The sequence below is a fragment of the Hemibagrus wyckioides genome, linkage group LG06 (genome assembly GCF_019097595.1).
Source record: "Hemibagrus wyckioides isolate EC202008001 linkage group LG06, SWU_Hwy_1.0, whole genome shotgun sequence".
In the NCBI taxonomy this organism is placed as follows: domain Eukaryota; kingdom Metazoa; phylum Chordata; class Actinopteri; order Siluriformes; family Bagridae; genus Hemibagrus; species Hemibagrus wyckioides.
Genome location: NC_080715.1, coordinates 16,417,073 through 16,438,832, shown reverse-complemented (window position 1 = coordinate 16,438,832; position 21,760 = coordinate 16,417,073). Strand labels below are relative to the sequence as shown.

The following is a 21,760-nucleotide window of genomic DNA, read 5'->3' as shown; positions in this document are numbered from 1 at the left end:
CTGCCCTAAAACAGCCTCTGCTTTAGTATCAATATCAACTTAACCTGCAAAAAGACATTATTGTTCAGCAGTGAGGTGAACATGCGCATATAAAGAAAAAATCTTTACTCACAGTAAGACTTCCACACTGGTGGTCTATATTCATCGTTATCTGTCAGAGAGAAATTCACAGCAATGTTAGAGAACGGTGAGATTTAATACGTCAGCTAAGATAACCCAAGCAGAGTGATCTATCTATCTATCTATCTATCTATCTATCTATCTATCTATCTAATATATATATATATATATATATATATATATATATATATATATATATATATATATATATATATATAAAGAAGACATTTCTATAATAGACAATAATTTTTATTTTTTACTAAGTAAAGTAGAATTTAGTTTCAGAATAAAAAATAATTTTTATCCCAAATAAGTGCAGGGCCACAAAACAGTCCTTCCATTAGTGTTCATTAGTTACGAAAGTGCGCCCTCTAGTGGAGTGGATATTGCACTGGTTTTCTTTTTTAAAACATTTTATTTATTTATTTATTTTCTCTAAATACATCTATGATCAGTGTTCAAGAACCAGCAAATTTAAAAAAAAAAAAAAAAAAAGTTTTACCAAAAGTTTTGGGACACCCCACTAAATCATTGAATTCAGGTGATGTTTTTCAGGGGTTTAGGCTTAGCCCCTTATTTCCAGTGAATGGAACTCTTAATGCTTCAGCATACCAAGACATTTTGGACAATTTCATGCTCCCAACTTTTAAAAAAAGCATAAAAAGCACTTCTGATGAAGAACTCATGGTAAAAATCTTGAAGTCCTGGGGTTGGCGATGTCCTTATCTTACCACCAAGAGATCACTAGGCACTGACGTTTCTAGCGAACAAGTTTGTTTTTAACCTCACCAAACTGAAAGGAACATCTACTAAGGAATCAGAAGAGGAAAGGGTGGAGGCACTGTTTTTCAGCTTCAACAGAGATCAATCAAGTCTTTGGTTTTGTACATTAAAACAATGCAAAAAAATAAATAAATAAAAAAAATAATATTTAAATGCTTGCTACTCGTCAAAGAAATGTCCTGCTAATGTGTGTGGAAAACAATTAGAGGATGGTATGCGATATATATACAGTATACAATATATTTAAACAGCTTTGTTAATCATCAGTGTGTACCGAAGACACACTGAACGTCTAAAAGAAACTGAACTCAGTGATAAGCAGGCTGAAAAGGGCATTCATTAATCCCTTTATAAAAGGATTTACAGAGAATTTTCCCAGTTAAACTTCAACATACAAACCAGCTTGAAAGCTCAACTGAAACGTGAACTGCCAGCATCAGACTTTTTATGATTAGTTTATAACGAATGCACTTTTAAAGAATTAGACCATACATCTAGTCACTTAACAGTAGACAACAAACTTTTTAAATCTCCCAGAACCGGAGAAAATAAATAAATAAATAATTAATCGGCCATCCCTCTACAACTTTTAAGGACCTTTAACACTAAACCTACTCTTTGCTGCTACATGCACTACAGTGCACTTTGTCACCTTATAATATGTGCAATACATACAAGTCAGTAGACGTTCCAACTTTATACTATGTGCAATATATACATCTCAATATATATATTCAAATAATTAAGGCATTTCACTTATGTGCACTCTTGTGTATTCTTTTGCAGTATACTCTGTTTATTTATAATCCATCTTTTTTATTCTTAATTTAAATTCCTGTATAGTTTTATGTTTTAAAGTACCTTACTTTACTGTATTTTAATTACATTTTAGTTTTACACCCAACAACACACACACACACCGACAAAGCAGGATAACACAAATGTTTTACATCCTAGAGCAAGTCCATGAGATGGCAAAAAGAAAGAAATCAGACTCGAAAGGAAACCCATCATCTGTTGAAAGATGGCGTATAGTGGGATTATAAATCATTACCATTTTACATCTGTATACTATGAACAGTACTAAAAGTATTGAAAGGATGTACTAGTATATTAGGAATAACTCTGGGATAAACACAGAAGAGACTTCATGATTACTGCAGCAGTTCATAAGTAAAAATAGCTGCCGTTTTTAATATTTGTATTTCATATAACCAAGAACTGCGGCAGTAATCATAATGACTGTGTTCAGGAACGATGATCGCAAAACCGTTTTGAGAAGTGTGAATCATTTTACACAGTTTGTTTCTAATGAAGAATACTGAATGCAGCATGAAGCTGTTTAACAAGGGGGCCCGGAACAGGGGTTAGTTCAATACTCATTCAACAGTTTGTGAGTTTAATAAAGATACCTGCTGGTGCTTCACAGGCTTAATGAAGGGCCTCAGGCGGGAAAAACCTCACAGTGTAATCGTTCACTGAACAATGCATCTCCGGAGGAAAGAGGTTTTAGACAATATGTCACAAGGACTCTCAAAGGTCCTTCTTCACTACACCACAGGTCTCTCTCTCCTCTCATGAACAGAAAGGGAATTTCCTGAGAGGCGACAATTTCCTCTGTCTTTTATTCACAACACATCCAAAATGCATACTCTCCAAAAATTGACAATGATGGAGTACCTGTTCTGAATCCTTCCAACATAGTTTTTAATTATTGAAACGGCGACAAACAAACTATTTCTTTCTCATCCTCTTTCTTTAAAAAAAAAGAAAAAGAAACAAAAACAATCGTGTATGAGCCAAAAGAACAGCTCGAACATATTATAATGAACTTGTAGTAGTAGAATCGAAGCTCTCTATCATATTCAGAGATATTGCATGGCGAACATTCGAACATCGCACAAAAGCACAAGATGGTCCTGCGTTTAGAAACGTCCATTAAGTCTAGAGGAGGAAGGAAGACACTGTGGCTCCAGACACGGTTGTGGAGACGCTGTTTCATGCCAAATTAGGATGTGTCCCTCCATCACTGTGCTCCTCCTATGATTCAGCATTTAATATTGACAGAAAATGGCTGCTCCCTTAATCCAGAGATAAGAGCTGCAGGGAAGAGCACTTCCCCTCCATGACTAGTCATTCTGCCAACAAGTGTCTGTGGTGGTCAGGTTTCATGCGTTATTGTATTACTGTGTCCTTCAAACATTGCAGTTTGTCCTCACAAGCTTAAGTGAGTGCTTTCGAGAAAGAAATGAGATTTATTCAGCCAGCCCTTGAAGACAAGGATAGTATGACAACATCAGCTGTTCCCTCTTGAAAGCTGAACAAAACAGCTGAACTGGAGACAAAGTCCCTAGGCGAAGAAATTGAATGAACCTTTTGTGCTTTTTAAAAACATTTCTTTCTCTTTTTTTGGCCATTTACATCAGACTGATCGTACACTCCAAAAACACCTGCAGGAAACAATAACTAGAAGCATGACACGTATAAAGAGTGTATTATAAGCTAAAAACGAGTTGAACCTGTTGGTTGTGATTAGGAGCCTGTTAGCTTCACATGGCTGGTCTATTGTTGATTAGCAACAGCGGAGACACGCTGCCAAAGACCATACACACACCCTACAGGGCTTGGCTGTGTTTTGTTAAAAATAATGCTCTTAATACTTAAGTTTTTCATACAATATTTAAGTATAAAAGCACTAACGGGTGGTGTAACTTACCGAAAACGAGGATAGCCATGTTATTACTGCTGTTAATTCCAATGGACAAAGCTCTGCACTGCAGCGGCAAGTTCCTTCCTTCTCTCTCTCTCTCTCTCTCTCTCTCTTTTTCTCTCCTTCAGAAATATTCCATAAAGGAAATGCTTCCTCACCGAACAGGCTGTAAGAAAATAAATAAATAAATAAATATTTAAAACTACCTCGCTAGACTCGATGTCTTGCTTTGATGCCAATGTTATATCTATTTATATTTCCCCTCCACAGGCTATGCAGAGCTAAACTTTGAACCCCACTGATCCTTATCTATCCCCATCAATTCAGCGCCACTCTCTAGGTTCTGGTGTTTCCTCAAAGCAGTGTCTCTGATCAGCACAAGCACTACTATCCAAGCCCGTTCATTTTTCAAAACTGCTTTGCTAGCGATGCGCGGCACTGTAAGCTCCGACTCACTCTGAATCCCTGTACTGAAGCCGCCATGTTGTGAGACCACGTGACCCACAGCTCCGTCTGTCCTCTGGGACTGCAGCCTCTTCATGGCGCGTTACCATGGAGACGCACTTCCTCGGCATGATGAGGTCACGGTCATGATGCTGCATTCGGTGTCTGGATGGTAAACAAGTTAGAACCTGTTGAGCAAGGTGACACAAAGAAATGGCTTGGTTCTAGGACTGACCCAGTGTGTTTTGTGGTCTTCAGTCATGTTTAACGAAAGGAAAAAAGCTATTTTTGTTCAAGTCACATGCATGCATGTACGTCATTTGGCAGAAGCCCATATCTATTTATCTCACGTATACAACTGAGCAGCTAGCTTGAGTTGAGTTGAGGTTGGCTCTGCTGGGATTTACACTCACCACATTTTTTTTTTTTTATTGTGACTGCTTTTTTCTGACATCAAACAAAAACAAAATCTATATTACATGGTAAAGTATTGATTACTGCTTTATGTATTTCACCTATTTTAGATCACTCTGGTGTAATACAGGTGTTCATAGATACACGTTAAAGTTTTATTTTTATGTTTTATATGATACTGCAATCCCTGACCTCCCGCCCTATCCACTGCCCACACCCCATCCAACAAAAGTGCTACCAGCATGATCATGACCAGCGTTAAGTCTCCTCTGAATGAATGAATAAATAAATAAATAAATAAATAAACAGCCTCTGAGCAAACACTTTTACTCTGGGGGAGGAATCCATCTTGGAAGCTTGTACCAAATATATATATACCTTGTGTCACTTTGCATAGCAAGCTGCCTAAACTAGTTTGGCTCTATGTGTGTGTGTGTGTGTGTGTGTGTGTGATAAAAAAAAAAGAGGCATGCATATGCAGAATGTCATCGTCACTCTAATCGCAAACAATTAATTACGTACAAGGTGCTTTTTCCAAGGATTTTCCTCTAAGCCAGGGATTGATTCATTTGAAATCTAACACAGACAGTGAGACTCTGACTCTCTGAATCTTAACATTCCCATTCAAATTTAAGTTTTATTTGTCACATACACAGTCACAGACAGTAGACATGTAGTGAAATGCTTTCCAACTGCCCATGTCATAAAAGTAGAATAAAAATAGAATAAAATGTGCTATAATAGAAATGATTACATAAAATATATATTTAAAAAAATATTACTGCAGTTTTAGTGCAATTTTACCATCTTTTAACCTGGCCTCCTTACATCTACGGCCCTGGTCATGTGCTCATGTCTTCTGGAGCTGAACTGCCCCTCGATTCACTGGTCAAAGGAAGGAACCATAGTGCCTTTAGGTCTGCTGTTGAATCTCAAACACAGCTTTAGTCAAATATCCAACTCCAAACTCTTCTAAATACAGTGATTTATATTGTTATTCTTGCTATATGTTTGTGTTGTAATGAGTATAATTTTAATGAGTACAAGGTTTTTTTTCCTAGTGATTATTAACTCTTTTCATTGTGTATGTAGTACATCTGCAACCTTGCAAAAACGTTTTAGTGATGAAATAAATCAATTTAGCTGAAAATACAAACAACTCTTTTTCTTCTTATTATTATTCTTTATATTATTATTAATATTATCACTACTACTATTTCCTAAATACGAACATTTTTCTCCAGCAACCTCTGTGTTTGCGTTCCCCCACCACATGGACATCCTGCACTGACAGAAACATAATCGAGTGTGCACGCTAAGAGGAAGTTTAGACAATAGCAGCCCAACAGCCTGCGTGCGTTCAGACTGCTACAATAGGACTCTCTCTCGAACATAATTTTGGTGAATGCTCATTTCCCTTTTTAACAATACAGTATAGGAGGCCAGAGCGGCAGTGAAAGCCTTCGATGTGATTCATATGATGTCATTCCTTGGATACATTCCTGGAAGCATTTTATTGTGCGATATATTGTTACAGTTAAGGTTCCACATAGAAATTTGTATTCTTTATGCGTTGCATTTACATGGATAAATTATAGGCTAGAGTAATGGTGTGCATTTGTTGAAATGAGGTAAGCAAGATGTAGATTTGCTGTATTGGATGCATTCAGAGGATCAATTGCTGTAAGTAGATTTCATACTAAACTGCTTATTGTAGAAACCTCAGCAGAAAAATCCTTCTTCAGCCATGCATGAGAGGATGAATCCCTTTATAGTTTGCTAGGATTAAGGATAAAATCTATGCCTTCAATTCAAATAGGAAATGCCTGGTGCACAAGCTGTTCTAGACAGCCACAGTAAAGTTCAGGTTTTTCATCAAAATTAAAATGGCAATGATTTTCATATTTGGTGTTTTTAGCTTCCATGGATAATTTTTTTCATTGTGTCAGACAGAGTATTTTGCATAAATATAAATGGTATTAACTAATCAGACAGATTTATTCAAGAGACCCCAAAACATCTCAGCCCTGTAGGCTGCACATGTCCATCTATTCTCCAGTGGCCTGCTAATTTAAGCGGTCTGAATTTGCATTCAGATTCAGTCAAGGAATTTACTAATGGAACATTTTATCATTGCAACAATCCACTAGGATTTATGTTTGAGGTTTCAAGCCAAAGACAGCCAAAAAACAACAACAAACTAACACCTAGCACTCTCCTAATATTCCCGGCTGGGACAGTCACCTCCAGCTCTGTGAGTTTACACTGGAGTCAGATGCAGAAGCTTGTACTTCAGAGTCATGTACAACCAGTTCCACACACTCACTCTGTAATCTGTGCGATGTCTACAAAATATTTTTGCCTGTACTGAGAGTGTGTTGGATGAAAAAATGGGCTTCATGTGATCAGTTTGTTTAAATATCATGGCAAAACAAGAAAAAAATGTCCAGCTCTGTATTCTGAGGATCACTGCAGGGCTAGTGTTGACCCTACATGCTCATATTGATGATGATCTATGGAAGAATTGCCCTGCCTGAAATCAAGAATAATTACCAAAAGCCCTTATAGCAACATAAAATGAAAATGTACAAAGAATTTAATAATAGAACATTTTATCACCTCAAAAAAATCCAGCAGAATTTAGGTTTCATGTTTCAAGCCAAGTGTAATATGTGTCACAGACAGCAAAAAGCACCAACCACACTAAAAAGTGAAGAAACTACATGCTAGTGGCAAAAATTAAATCAACTTAAGTCAAGTCAAGACGCTTTTATTGTCATTTTGGCCAAATATAGGTGATGCAGTACACAGTGAAGTGCATGTGCAACTTTGTGCAAATAGTGCAAGATGAAAGACAAGAGACAGTGCAAACACAGTACAATAAACAGCAAGACAAATACAAGACAAATACATAAAGATAAATAAAGATAACATAGACCAGTAACTCAAATTTTTGCTGACAGAAGTCAGTTGACTCAAGCACTATATATAGTAAAACTTCCCTAATAGCATTTTCATTCCTCTGTCATTTGTCTTCTCAACACAATCTTTTGTCTAAAACCAAAGCACTTTTTGTTTAAAGGCTATGGGAAATCTAATCTTTAAGCTTTGGCAGACTCTCTCAGATCGATTCATCTGCATTCAGGGAGCTATCCAAACTGGGAGCCCTAAATTGTAATTGAAGTAATATCATTTCAGTCTACAGTCTAAACCTCTAAGAATTCATGTCGATGACACAGTTTCAGCCTGTCCCAGCTGAGGATGTTGAGGCTGTACAACAACAGGCGCTTTTACTAAAATCCACAGGTGTTTGGTTCCAGCACTCGGTTCCACTCGTTGGACTTGAGAGGCGATGTGTGGAAATGTGACTGTGGATTACTGATCCTGGAGAGGTGGCTGGAGTCAGAGAGAGTTTCCCATCACAGTGAGGTGCTCTCACCCAGAAACTCTGAAAGGTCAGTACCTCCACGCTATCAGCAGTCCAGTGATCCATGGTGCTGACAAGCAGTGCAGCAGAGCGCAGAGCCATGTTCAATCAAAACCAACCCACTCAGGCAATGGCTCACGGGCCACCAGACAAACCTCCCATCATGGTGACAGATACCACGCTCAGAGAAGGGTGAGCAGGAACGCTCCACAGCTTATGATCAAGCATACAGAGAAAGGAAACGCTTTGAAGGTAACGTTATACCGGAACCAGCCACCAGGGGTAGTCTTGTCTCTTCAGAAATGAAACCCCAGCTGCACTAGTTGCAAGATGTTCTAACCCAATCGGACAAACTGCCAGAAATGAAGAAAAGATCAGTGATGCATGCTCTTACAACCAGATGGCCATTCTCTATATCCTCCGCTTTGACAGTCACTTCCAGCTCTGTGCACTTACATTGGAGTCATGCTGAAAGCCACATGCACAAGCTTGCACTTCAGAGACATATACAGAAATTTCCACACTCTTACTATGTACTCTGTGTGACCGTTGCAAGATATTTTTTCTCTCTGTTGAGATTGGGTTAGAAGAGAAAATATGCTGGTTAAATACATGTGATCATTTTATTTAGATATCATGGCCAAGCAGGAAGAGATGTCCAGCTGAGTTGTTGTCCTGTTAGGGGTCAGCACAGCAGATCTGCATATTTGATTTTGGCACAGGTTTATGCCGGATGCCCCTCCTGACACATCCCTCCCATTTTTATTCAGGTCTGGGATCGGCTCTGAGAGTTAAACCTGCCCAAAAATCGGGCCTGGGCTATGGCGGTGAGCGCACTGGATCCTGCCTCTGGACCATCAGGGAACCCTGGATGTCCAGCTGAGTATTAGTGTACTAAGACTTGATGGCTTGTCTGGCCCTGATGGTCTGTAGAGGAATTGCCCTATCTGATCAGAAATCAAGAACAAATACCCTGATTATTTTATGTATTAGGTGCATGCAACATGCTCAACAATAATACTGCAGAAATATTTAAGGAATGGTAGAGGTGGGGCCTGGTACATGATGACCACATTCCTCTGCTTGGGTATTCACTTACTGATTTATCCATCATAGATCCACCATAGATGGTACAAGACTCTCAAAGCTTTTGAGAGCTCAAAACTCTCAAAGCTGATGACATTTTGCTTGTAATCTTGCTAAATATTTTATAGATGTTAATTATTTCTCAGAACAACAACAACAATAGTATGATAATGTTTTTAAAAGAACTTTTCATAAATCACTAATGAACTATCTGTAATAAATTGATTAAATCTTTAAAAATAATATAGGATATATCTATCTATCTATCTATCTATCTATCTATCTATCTATCTATCTATCTATCTATCTATCTATATATATATATATATATATATATATATATATATATATATATAAAATTCATGAAAAAGTACATTTATCAAGGAATAACAACAGGCAAGAAATTAGGAAAGAAAAAATAGGAAAGAAACAAATATGTTTTTATGTTTTTCTTTTTTGTCTTTCACTGACTCAATATTCCAAAGTTTATGATGTAGGAAAAAAACATTTTCCTTGAGCTCTGTGTGATCCTTTCGTCTAGCCGCTGGTCTGCTGGAGCTAAATAAAGTGTGTGGAAATATCTATGCATCAATAACAGCCTTTACTCTCTTCTAAATGTCTCCAAGCAAGTGAGCTGTGCACTGGATTTCATCAGAAACCTCATTCCTTGATGATTTCCTCAATATGTGAAGCATGTAGTATATTTTCTTTTCATTACAGTTCAAATATAAAGATGTTTCGATATGATCCAGGTCACAACGAGGCCATGAAATGTCAGCAAACTTTAAAAGCTAACTGGTTGGTTGATGATTAAATGTCTTTAAACATAGCTTCTTATTCACCAAAGAGCAAGATATTTAAATCCTTGGAAATATGTGCTACCATGTGAGCAAACACCCAGCGTCAGATTTTTGTCTCTGGATAGAAACGAATCTTTGTTGTCACTTTCCAATAAGTGACACTATCAACACTATGTTATATTTATTGAGTGCTATAAGACTTAAATATATTAAATCTCAGTAGCACGTGTTCACACTGTAACAGTAATACCTACACAGACCCTGTTACTGGATTATTTACTAACTGATAATAACATAGTTGGAGTTAAACTGCCCAAAATTAGTGCTTCAGATCGCCACTGTATTTTTTTCCAGGCTTCACCACAAGATGGCAGACTAAACCAAAACAAAAGGGTTAGAAAGCTGTAATAAAAGTGAGCTTGACAGGTGATAAACATATCAGATGACAAGTTTTTTTTAAAGAAATCACACACCTGGAATAGATTTAAAGAGATATTAAAAGATTTATTACAACATTGTATTAATTTTATGTTACTTTATACATAACTTTCACGAAATTACAAGTTTACTGCCAACACAATAATAGTAACATCCTTATTTTCCGCAGCGTGACCAAACAGCAGAAAGTAAAACCGGCCACCTCCTGACTGAGAATCAAAGTTTAACATGTCCTACAGCAATAATCCAACTAAGATATGATTAAAATACCAGTCTAATTCTCTCGGAGAATCAGTCCTTCATGCAAGTAAGCACAGAACAGTGACCGTACTAATTTACCTGTAAAACAAAATCATTCTTAAATAAATGACATGTAGAAAAGCAAAAGAAAAGTAATGCATCAATAAAACTACACAGTAGTAAGCCAATACATTTTAAGAGAAGGCAATCTGAGCCTGAACCGATGATACTAGGAGTTACTCTTACTCTGTAATGATCACTAAGCTCAACTGCAAGGAAATAATTTAACTTAAATAAAGTACATTTTCCTTCTTTTCGGAAATGACCTCCTGATTATAATATTAGCAAATCAAAAGTCGTATTATTATTATTATTATTATTATTATTTACTTCAGCTGTTACTAATCTTCCTTTGAGTTAATAAACTACTCCACATGTCGAGTGTGGAAAGTGTTTACTTTTTTCTTTTCTTAAGAAACGAAGGGCTGTAAGACCTAAGAAGAGAAAAAATGCACAAAATGTCTGCAGATATCATATTCAATGTTATGGACATGAATGGAATTTACAGTGCTTCCAAAAACGCAGTATCTGACAATCAACTGAGGTGAATTAATAACAGCAAAAGTCGTATTTTATCTAACAAGTGTTTAGAAAAGTAGAACACCATGGATTCGGGAATCCGTCCTTTTGTCAGCAAGTGGCAAGGAACGCTCATTAAAATAGAAAAAAAGGAAAGGAAAAAAAAGGCATTATGCCCCCCACTCGATCCACATTATGTACATGAAAGCCTCTGTGATCTGAGAAAACAATCTACTTTTATACAGCCGTCTGCCCGTATTCATCAGTTACAAATCGATATCTGTAACTAATACGGATTTTCTTTTAAAAAATGGCACACGGCTAAAATCAACATCAAACACATGTCTGTGTGGGGAAATATGTTCTACAGTCCTACAGTTACCCAACTGGAACAAACTACTCATGGAATGTTGATCAAAGCTTTGCTCTTAAAACGACGTGATTCTAAACCAAATATCCTTAAGACTTGCTTTTACAGGCCTAAGATTACTTAAAACATTCTGCCCACATCATAGCACTTGTGGACGTAGCCGATAGCCCGCTCACGAAATAATAAAAGAGTGTTTAAACTGCGCTCGATCATTGAAGATTTGAAATAATGCATGTGTTCAAATCTACTCCTAGAAGCTGCCAGAAGTGGCTGTTTCCACAGTCAAACACTACATAAAAAAGTAAACCGCTTGTCTCTCCTCATGTGCAAAATGGAAAAGGCATGTACAGAAATAAACGTGGCTGCTCCTTCTCTCTGTAGGCCTGCAGTAGTGCTGGAGGAAATCGATTTCCCGTTACAACGAGCCATGACACACTTTGGCATTTGACTCTTATATAAAACACACCCGAGTCAGTCATTACATCAGAGTTCCAATGTCACACAACTCAAGATAATAAATAAACATGGATACTAAAGAGAAGGAGCGGGAAAAAAAATAAATCAGACATTCAGTACAATCTTGCTCACAGTTTGTAAAGTGCCATCCATTTGCATCTTTACTACATTTTGCTCAAATGTGTTTCATGGCGAATTAAGTAAAACGTGATGAGTATTCTCCAGACTGAAGGAACGTGAGGGATGTTTTTCCACCTCGCGTCAACATGGCTGCCAGGAATCAAAGTAACCGCAGAGAATCCCGATCAGCTCTTAGTGTGCTGGGTGTGAGTGGCCGGGGCCGTGCTGGACTCCTCCCCCTCTGTGCTCTGGTCTGTGGTTGGCCCGGTGGCAGAGCCGGATGCTGTAGAGGAGCTCACGCCATTGGATGTGCTGACAGAACTGTGCTGGATGGCCTCGTTATGAGGGCTGCTGGGGACGGACATCTCCTCACTGCTGTCCTCCTTATCGAGCACTGAAAGAGAAAAGTAGCACGACTAAAACAAAACAAAAAAAACCCCTGAGAACACTACTGTAACACTAATGAGTCTTTACAGGGAAGATGCTGGTAATCAGTTATAACATATATTGAAATATTTGGTATCATTTGACATTGATGGTATCTTCAGCATTATTTAAGATTAACAAACAATAAACGTCATCATTAATAAACTCTCTGTAATGCTGAGGAAGTAACAAGGTAAGCTGTTAACAGACGTTTGGTCAAATTCACATAAGAGCACGTTAGAACAGGATGATAACTTGCTGAACTAATCCAACTAATTAAACTGTTCCAACCTTAACGCTGACTTTTGCTATGCTTGTTACATGTTGTTCATGCTATTCATTGGGAGATTAATTGTATTCAATGATGGGATATAAAAAAAATCATGTAAAGTATTTGGCTTTTTATTTCGTAAAGTTTAAATTCGTTGAATTGGGTGAAGTCAGGCCATGTAACATGCAGTAAACATTAATAACCATTTGCGTTTTTTCTTTAATAGTTGCAGTCTGTTCAGTTTTATAAGGAAATGAACAGGTAAGTGTTACGGAGCATCCTGCAGAACCAGCTGCAGCTCCTCTGGAGGCACCCACTGTTGACTTGTCTGACTTGCTTCTTTTTTTGGCGTGTGCGTGTGTGTGTGTGCAAAAGCCAGCAGCCATCATTATTATTTTTTGTATGAGACGTGATCTATTAGATAACCTAATGCTTTCTTTACTGACATATGAACATTTTTCTGTATTATTTTTTGTGGGTAAGAAATGTTTGGAACTTTAAAATGTTTTTGTACTGACCTGATACTGCAAAATTCCTAAAATAAATATCTATCTATCTATATAAAGATTTTTGTATAGTAGTATACATGTTTGGGGGGAAAACAGCCGGTTTATCTTCTGGTTTATTTTTTTTTATTTAAAAAAAATGCAGAAATCTTATATATAAATATTCCAATATGATTAAATGCAACATAAGAACATTTTAAAATGTTCACACTGACAGTAAAATGTAGTATTTTTCCTGGACTACATTTCACTGGTTGTGATTCCCGATGCTATCTGGGTTTGATTTGCGTTCAGGAATGTCTGGTTCTACTGAATAGATCATAAATTTAAAACTCAACACATTTTACTTAGCAGAGAGTGTAAAGAGTCACTGTATAACAGTGCAGAGAGCTGCAGATATCCTCAGGACGCTTGGACCACTGAGAGGACTGGCTTACGGACCATGGTATGCCATCAGTAATGTTTCATCATCAAGTATAAGCAATGCTTGGCTGTGTAGAGGAGCATCATACAGCTAGGATTCAAAGTGGAGACTCAGCCGATCTGGCCGGCCGTCCCCGAGGACACGGTTGGCCGTGCTGTCCTTGGAAGCAAAAGACTGCAGTGTCTCCAGTATTGTTATGGGAACAGCTAACAAGCAGAGGTCTGCATGTTCACATTAAAAAATACAGAGCTTAGCATTGTCTTCCAAGAGCTCGGACAAGCTTATGGCTTGTCGTCTGAAAACGGTTAGCCCCATTCACAAGAGAAAAGTGTTTACCTGGTCAGACTGGTGTTAATACTACACAAGGAAAATGGTTCACTGTCACAAAAAAAAGTAAACAGTGTAAAAGCAGATTAAATTCCAGCAATTATTGCCTTCCCATAAGTCATATAGCAATGTGACCGAAACCAAAGAAAAAAAGACCCCACACAAAGCCACCCTCACATAACATGAACATTCTCCAGAGGCCATGGCACTGTTTCTGCAATTCATGAATGAAACTTTAATAAATGTAACACTGCAGTGCCACAGTTCTGACCCTGTGAACACAGCATGCAAAACAAGCTAGCATCTATTCAGTCGATTTGACGCGTAATTGCTATTAAACTCAATTTCTGAGCCTGATCCGTGCTTTGCATTTTATTATTCCCCGTGCTTGCTTTGTAACCTTTAATTAAAGTTACAATGTCATTTTAAACCAACATCATAAGGGTGTATTATAGGCAGTGGCGTGTGGCTGAGCCCTCGCACCCCTCCCAGCGTTCTCATTTGTTTCTTGCTACCTTGCCAACTACTGCAGCGACAGATGATTACAGCACCTGATTTTAATGATGCTCACACTGGAGAGAGGCAGAGACTCGCAGTCCAAATGCCACCAGCTGCTCCACAATCGCAATGAATTAATTGGATCCTGATGAGGGAGGAGAGGAAAAAAACTCTCTCTGTCTCGTAAAGAAATGCAGACTACTATGATAATTAATACAGCTAATGATGCAAAAGTCCGCTGAAATGGCACTTGATAATTAACATGGGGGGTTGTTATCTCGTGTGTGTGTGTGTGCACTCCTTATTTAGGCTCTGAAGTCATGCAGGCTGAAACACTCACAGCATTGTGTGAGTCCAGGTTCTTATCAGGTGATGTAGCAAAACGCGTGCTTCCAGAAGGCCATAAACACTCCTGACAGCTCCGAATAAGGTCGCACTCAGTGTAAATTGACGAGACAAGCATTTTTTACTCGGAACATTCAAGCTCCTGTAATTACTCCTAATGCCATAATACAGAAGAGCACAGGGTGAGATATATTATCATATGCAGCACTTCTGGTTCCTCAAACTGCCTTTCTCTCTCCCTCGCATTCGCTTCTGATCATCTAACCGGCATGAGCAGATGGGTTATGCGCATTGCCGAGCCAAGGCATGGCCTGCCATGTTTGCAGGGCAGCCTGGGTAATTCCCCCCACACCTGCCACTGTGGAGCCATGATCAATAGTGCTAACAGTCAGAGATGTGGAAGCATGTGGACCTCACAGGCCTGGCAACTAACGCTGGACCAAAGAGATTGACCTGGCCAGCTACATATCCATAATTCAGCTCGGTTAATATATTAACCACAGAAAGTGCTCTTTCATTACACTAGAGAACTTCCTGACAGCAGACATGACCATCTGCTGTTGCAATGCCAGCAATAAATATTGGAGAACCTCATCTAGTTGTTTACTAAAATAAAAAGACAAAGTGATATTACAAACCTCCATCTTATTTCAGCCTGCTTCTAATATATGACCCCTCATACTGCACTCCACCACAAACACGAGTGAAGGATGGCCTCATCCATTACCACAGCCCTCACTCCGCTCCCCCGAACGCACCGACCAGACACCCGCAAATGAGTTCACTCCCTGACAACCTCATCCCGCCCGGCCACCGTCGCTCCAATAATATGCATGAGATGTGTCAGTCCTGCTGCTTTAACAATGGCGTTGGATAATGAACGGCGTGGCTGCGAGGTGGTGTGTCTGCAGCAGGACAGCCTTGCCGCTATAATACACTCATTTCTGAGGCAATCATGGTCAATACGTCTGTGTGGCTATCTGGTGGAGCTCTGGAGACAGACACGAGGAGATGCTATGCTTTCAATCTCTCTCACAACACTAACACACACACACCAAAGATCTAGTAGTCATTTTGTTTAAAAAAAAAAAATAAAAATAAAATAAAGTTGAGGAAGTGCTATAAACGAGGACTTGTGTAAGAAAATGCTTACACAAAGGCAGCCATCAAGTTCTGGTACTCGCAGCAAGCCTGAGGACCGGCTGCTAGCACAGCCTCCCACAAACGCTCCTTCATTCCGCTGACAACAGCAAATTGATATGAAGTGGCTGCATATGGGAGACAAGCTACAGATCTGCTCATTTCATAAGATGTCATTAGAGCATAACGGCTAAAGATGTGCCAGAATTACATATGCCCCTCCGTCTCAGACGAGCTCATTTACCTTTAAAGCGAAAAAGGTAGCAGTTGGAAAGAGGAGAAACATGAAAGCAACATTGCTAATTAAACAAACAAACAAATATACAACCTATGATTTACATACAAGGAAAATATTTTTTAAAAAAAGGCAAAGTCAAAGTTGTTTCATATTGTAGTCTTCACATTCACGTCAAAGAATGAAAAAAAAATGAAATATGAGGCTTATATGACAACATGAGGCTTTTAACAGCCTGTTAAGCTAGCTTGGCTAATGCAGGGCATACTGATGGTCCAAAAACAGGAGGAGACTGTAGGAGAAAACATACCAAAAAATACTGACATCATGGAAAAATGCCAAATCTGTTTCGGCGAAACACTTTTCCACACACTAATTCTAATTCTGGATCATAGGAACTAATAAATGAAATCATTCTCAAGTTGTTCAAAAAAAAAATCCACAATTACATTTTGGTGAAGGTTTTGAGAAACAATGTGGCTTATGATGAAAGCTGTGTATCTTTGTGGGCGGGACTTTGGCTTTATTCATCAGGATTTGATTGGCTAATAAAAAAAAGTGAGCGCTTTCTACGTGTTTGTTGATTGTTTTTTTTCCTTCTATCACAGTAACCTAAGTAAAAGTTAAATTTTTTTTAAAGGCAGTAAAATGTCACTGGACTTTAGTTAAAAAATAAAAAGTCCTTAATATGGCTGAATCGTGTACAATCTGAAGAAGGTCATGAGCTAACAAGGAAGAAAGGTCAGGTTTGAATTCAGGCTTTGGAGTTACACTGTAAGGCAGCTCTGATTTTAGATTGCTCTGTCAGAAGAGAGTCGAGGACTCGTGTCTGAACTGCAGCGCTCGCTCAAACCCCACGGTACTCACAGTGGAAGCCGGATTTCTTCTGCATGAGCGTCACCGGGCAGTCCTTATGAGCAAGCAGGAGCTGCTTCAGCTGGGCCACCTCGTTCCGTAACAGAGTCACCTCGTTCTGCAGAGACAGAGGACACACACACACATTCATCCCGTTCAAATCGTATTCATGTTAGGACAGAAACAAATAACCTTTACATACTTCTCAGAATACATATCCATTCTCAGCAGAGGTGATGTCTTGATCTGATTGCTAGAGCTCATGTGAATAGAAATGACGGGTAAAAACAGACCTGTATAACAAAATGGCACATTGACACTGGAGGAAAAAAAAAAGTTATAATGACAATATGGGAGGAATGAGAACAGATGTGTATAAGGGTGGGAGTCTCTGGGTGTATTTTTTTTTTTTAGTATGTCCACTTGCTTTTAAAACAATATTCTAAACTATAATGAAAAAAAAAACCCTCTAGAATTAATGTATTTCCATTATCTTTTACAACACCATATCAACAAATAAAAGTTTATTAAACTGGCAGGTTATATTTATATATTTATTTAGCAGGTTGTATTTTTATCGCGTAGGAAGACAGTGCATAAACTCCATGTGCCTATAAAGCCTCCCTTCCAAGTCCAAAGGTGAAAAAAGTTTCGATGATTTGCACAGAATCTTTCATGAAAGAACCGCAGTGCATTTTTTTTTTTGCTACTGCAAACACAAATCAGCTCAAAAGTTAAGCTCCAAAACATCTTTATCCCAGGATTCAGCATAATCACTGCTGAAAACTCTTCTCACCTAAGTAAACTACAGCATTTTAATGTTCTATTTAGTTTATCCTTTATCAACAAAGTGAATTATTGTGCCATTACCCTCAAAAAAGGAAAGTAGAGAAGATGAGATGAGGAAAAGACAGAAGGAGAGGGTGCTATCCCCTCCGTCAGCAGAACTCCACACCCCATTCTGCCAAGATTTACTCTCCTCTTACTGCTCCCGTGGGACGCCGTGCTGTGCGTGTCAAAGATGGGCCCGTTTAACAGTGAAGGTGACTTTAAGGGGATTTAAAGGAACGTGGGCAATGTGAGAGGGGCCAGACTACTACACGGCAGATTTAAGTGCTTTCTCCTATCCTCTAAAACGTAGCTGCTGCTTTAATCTATTCGGGTAAAAAGCGTCCAATTTACTTGATTCCATCTGTTAGGGCTTGGCGGCGTTGGCAAGGCAAGGCTGTAGAGGAACAGATTTAAACACAGCTGGTGGAGCTGTGGATCTCCTCACCAAGCGCATACAGCATCCCATTACGACCAGCACCACGGCTCCCGCTCTCGTACCATAGCCTGTGTTCTGCTCTATCCAACCCTCTCTCTCCTTTCTGGCCATAAAAACACTGATGGATCCATGCAACCCCTTTACAGAATACAGTTCTACTGGTGATATGGGAGAACTGCAGGCCTCAAGCAGATAATTACAAACTGAACATAGGCGCACAGGTCTCTGACAGGAACTGAAAGGTTATTAGGGTAAAGGGAGAAATTCCACCGAGAAACATACAAAAGTACAACTGAACGGGAAAGACATGCTGCCGTTCAACGCGTGACAAAGCACTTTAGGAGCCAACCTGAAAAGCTGCGAGTGAATGAATTTCAGTGCTTTCCCAGCATCATACATGTCTTTACAGATCATCCCAGGATTACTAATGAATTTGAAACCTCAACGCACCATTTATTGCGCGGTAATAATATTTGTGGAGCCTCAAAGGTGGTCTAACGCACAGATCTGGTGCAGCATGCTGGCCGGCTGGCGCCGACATCTCGTTAAAAAGCCCGTTAAGGATGATGTCAAAGTAATCGTACATCATTAGAGCTCTCTTTGCTGATCAGCAAAACCAATGGGACAGACAGAGAACATTACAACACTCTAATGGCACTGATTAACATACTGCATAAAACGCTACACTCTAATGGTCTACGTTTTAATTTCAGTATAAAGCTCTGCTCTGCTCTGCTCTCTGGAGTTACTGGTACTGTTTTAATACGCTTCTTTCCTTCCCTGCTCCCCCTTACCTCTCTTTATCTGCTTGTGTTCATTTAACCCTAAGCAGAGTTACAACAATCTCATCAGCACCCCCCGCCTGTCTCTCCATCACAAATTAATCACTCTCGTTTTCTCTCCCCCCCCACCCCCTCTCGGAGCCCCCCACCCCTTAATGGACAAACAGGACAGACAGCACGCAAATAAACAGCGGCACATCTCATTAAATTGTCTGGAACACGTCGCCTCATAGCCTAGCGTGTCCCTATCAGCAGAGACAACAGTTACGTGAACTGTTTCGAACTTGTCAGGAGCGAATCCTAATTGCCTGCCGCAAAATGGCGGTTCAAAGAGACGGGTTTCCCTGGGAGAGTTCCAGGGCCAGCTCTTAAACGTGCAGACAGAAGAGACGACACGCTTGTGTGCCGATGACATCTGGAGGAAATGTCTTTATTGACAGGGATGTATCAATGCAGGATGCTTAGACACACACTCGCACACATACTCATGTGTGCACACATTCACCATAGCTGTCAGAACAAAACACTTCTTAATCACCATTAATGATTTCATCACTATGTCAGGGAAGTAAATGCCTTTAATCAGTGTAGGAACATAACATTATAAACACACACACACAAAACCTTGCTATCTTTGTTCACTGGACATTCTATTGAGGTAATAATTAATACAAATAATTAATGCTACATGTAAAAAAAAATAATGCTGGGTCTTATATCATACACATATCAGAAAATGTATTGGATATCAGATCCTTTAACAAATGATTAGAATTGGATTTGGGTAAAAAAATTTTTTGGTTTTTGATCTGTTTACAAACTAGAATTGACTGTTTTTAAAAACCTGATAATATTTATACCTGATCTTTTATTATATTATTATATTTACAACACAAGTGATTTCTGTTTTTAATGATTTCTGAGTTTAAATGAAATGATTTAGGAAACAAAAATGATCGCTTCATAGAAAGAAAAGGCAGGGACAATACTGAATGAAAAAACAATAGAAGAACAACAATAAAACAAAAAAAAAGCAATAGAAAATGGGGATGTGAATGGTTTGAGAAAAGGAAAAGGAAAAGTAGAAAAGAAAAAGAGGAATTTTGCCATCTATTATATTAATTATAAATATTGTAATAAATATCACATTAAAATGATTACTATTCTCTAAATCTCATTCACACAAATATACAGTGTATATATATATTTTACATTTTTAACAAAAATAATGTTAACTCTTAATCTCAATAAATCAATCCAAAAGTGAATGATTAATATCTAATGTACATACTTTTCAACTAAAAGCAGTGAAACATTTTGCACTTCTTTGGTACTGATGTTATTTATATGTTCATTTTTTCTTTCAAACATTAGCCCAAAAAATGAATATGTGCATTCTGGAGATACCAAGTTACCCTGACTGGCCCACTGAACCTGAATGGTTTTGTATGGACATGTAGTAATCTTTATTAGCAGATTGTGTATTTATGGGAACCAGTGGTCAGTTTTCGTATCACAGTAGCAGTGGAATTAAAATATAATCATGAGGAACTGCAGGTGAACTTTTTAAAACTTTAACTCATTGGTTAAAATTTGATTAGCTAATTTAGCCCATACATAGGCATAATAATAAATTATATAGATTGTGTAAGGTGCCACAGGGTATAATCAGGTACAGATATCTGAATACGTAAAAGTATCGCAGACTCAACACAGAGAGATTATATAAAATCATATGGAACCTGTGTTATATTAAAATCATGCTATACTTCATGCTAGTCTTTTTCTTACAGGTTCATGTATTGGTGAGATGAACTGCTGACAATATTTCTCCTAAATTCAAAATATAACTATTGTTCTTTAGAGTGTATATTTAAAGGAAATGACAACACATCAAAATAACCCAAGATCATGCAGTATTTGCAGTGTTTTAATAACTCAAATAAAACAAAATGGAAATCATTTGTAAACAAATTGTGTTAATGCTTTGGCTAAATAACATTAAGAAATCAGTATTTGGTGGAATAACCCCGATTTGCAGGCGTTTTGGCTCCATGCTCTCCACCAGTTTTTCACATTGCTGTTGGGGAACTTTATACCACTCTTTTTGCAAAAAAGCAAAACAGCTCAGCTTTGCTTGATGGTTTGTGACCATCCATCTTCCTCTTGATGACATACCAGAGGTTTTCAGTAGGGTTCAAATCTGGAGATTGGGCAGTGGTCTTTATTTTTTTCCAGAGCTGTATATATATTATATATATACAGCTAGATAGATAGATAAACCTACAGTAAAACTTTCCTTTCTATTAATAATATTTGAATAATCCTAATCATGCAAATTAAGGTACTAAAGCATTAATATTTCTGATATATATTTTATTTGCTTGATCATTCTGTTTTACTTTGCTTCACTAAGCTGAGCCACCTATTGCAAAACATCTCTGGACTTCTGTATTCTCTAGCTGTACCACTGTGAGTGTAACGTGTATGAGGTGTACCTGCAGCTGTCCGTTCATAGAGCTCAGGTCTTCTGCTTTTTTCTCCAGACTCTGTACCCACACTTTCCTTTTCTGTCTGCAGCGCGAGGCCGCTGCTCTGTTTCTCTCCAGAAACTTTCGTCTTTTTTCATCGGGGTCTTCATTGGTTGACCTGCGCCGCCGCCCACCTGTACTGGGTGTGTGCTGAGCGGGCGTGGCT

General features: G+C 38.4%; 2 protein-coding genes and 1 pseudogene across 3 annotated transcripts in view; 1 reads left to right on the top strand and 2 right to left on the bottom strand.

Moving 5' to 3' along the window:
- The window catches only part of chn1 (chimerin 1), a 39,601-nt gene extending 35,404 nt beyond the window's left edge, over positions 1-4,197 (bottom strand). Inside the window, exons 1-3 of the mRNA XM_058392695.1 lie at positions 4,070-4,197; positions 3,620-3,779; positions 113-151 (exon numbers count right to left, since the gene is read on the bottom strand). Of these exons, the coding sequence (XP_058248678.1) occupies positions 113-151; positions 3,620-3,638 (58 nt within the window). The 5' untranslated portion in view covers positions 3,639-3,779; positions 4,070-4,197. The remainder of the gene's footprint in view (positions 1-112; positions 152-3,619; positions 3,780-4,069) is intronic.
- On the top strand, positions 4,153-8,444 carry LOC131355163 (SLIT and NTRK-like protein 3; annotated as a pseudogene).
- Positions 8,445-10,284: 1,840 nt separating this feature from the next.
- atf2 (activating transcription factor 2) overlaps positions 10,285-21,760 on the bottom strand; it is a 29,360-nt gene continuing 17,884 nt past the window's right edge. The window contains exons 9-11 of one of the 2 annotated variants that reach the window (XM_058392182.1): positions 21,562-21,760; positions 17,027-17,132; positions 10,285-12,381 (exon numbers count right to left, since the gene is read on the bottom strand). The exon at positions 21,562-21,760 is cut by the window's right edge and continues 8 nt beyond it. In XM_058392182.1, the coding sequence (XP_058248165.1) occupies positions 12,173-12,381; positions 17,027-17,132; positions 21,562-21,760 (514 nt within the window). In that variant the 3' untranslated portion in view covers positions 10,285-12,172. The remainder of the gene's footprint in view (positions 12,382-17,026; positions 17,133-21,561) is intronic. The other variant, XM_058392181.1, reaches the window with a different exon arrangement.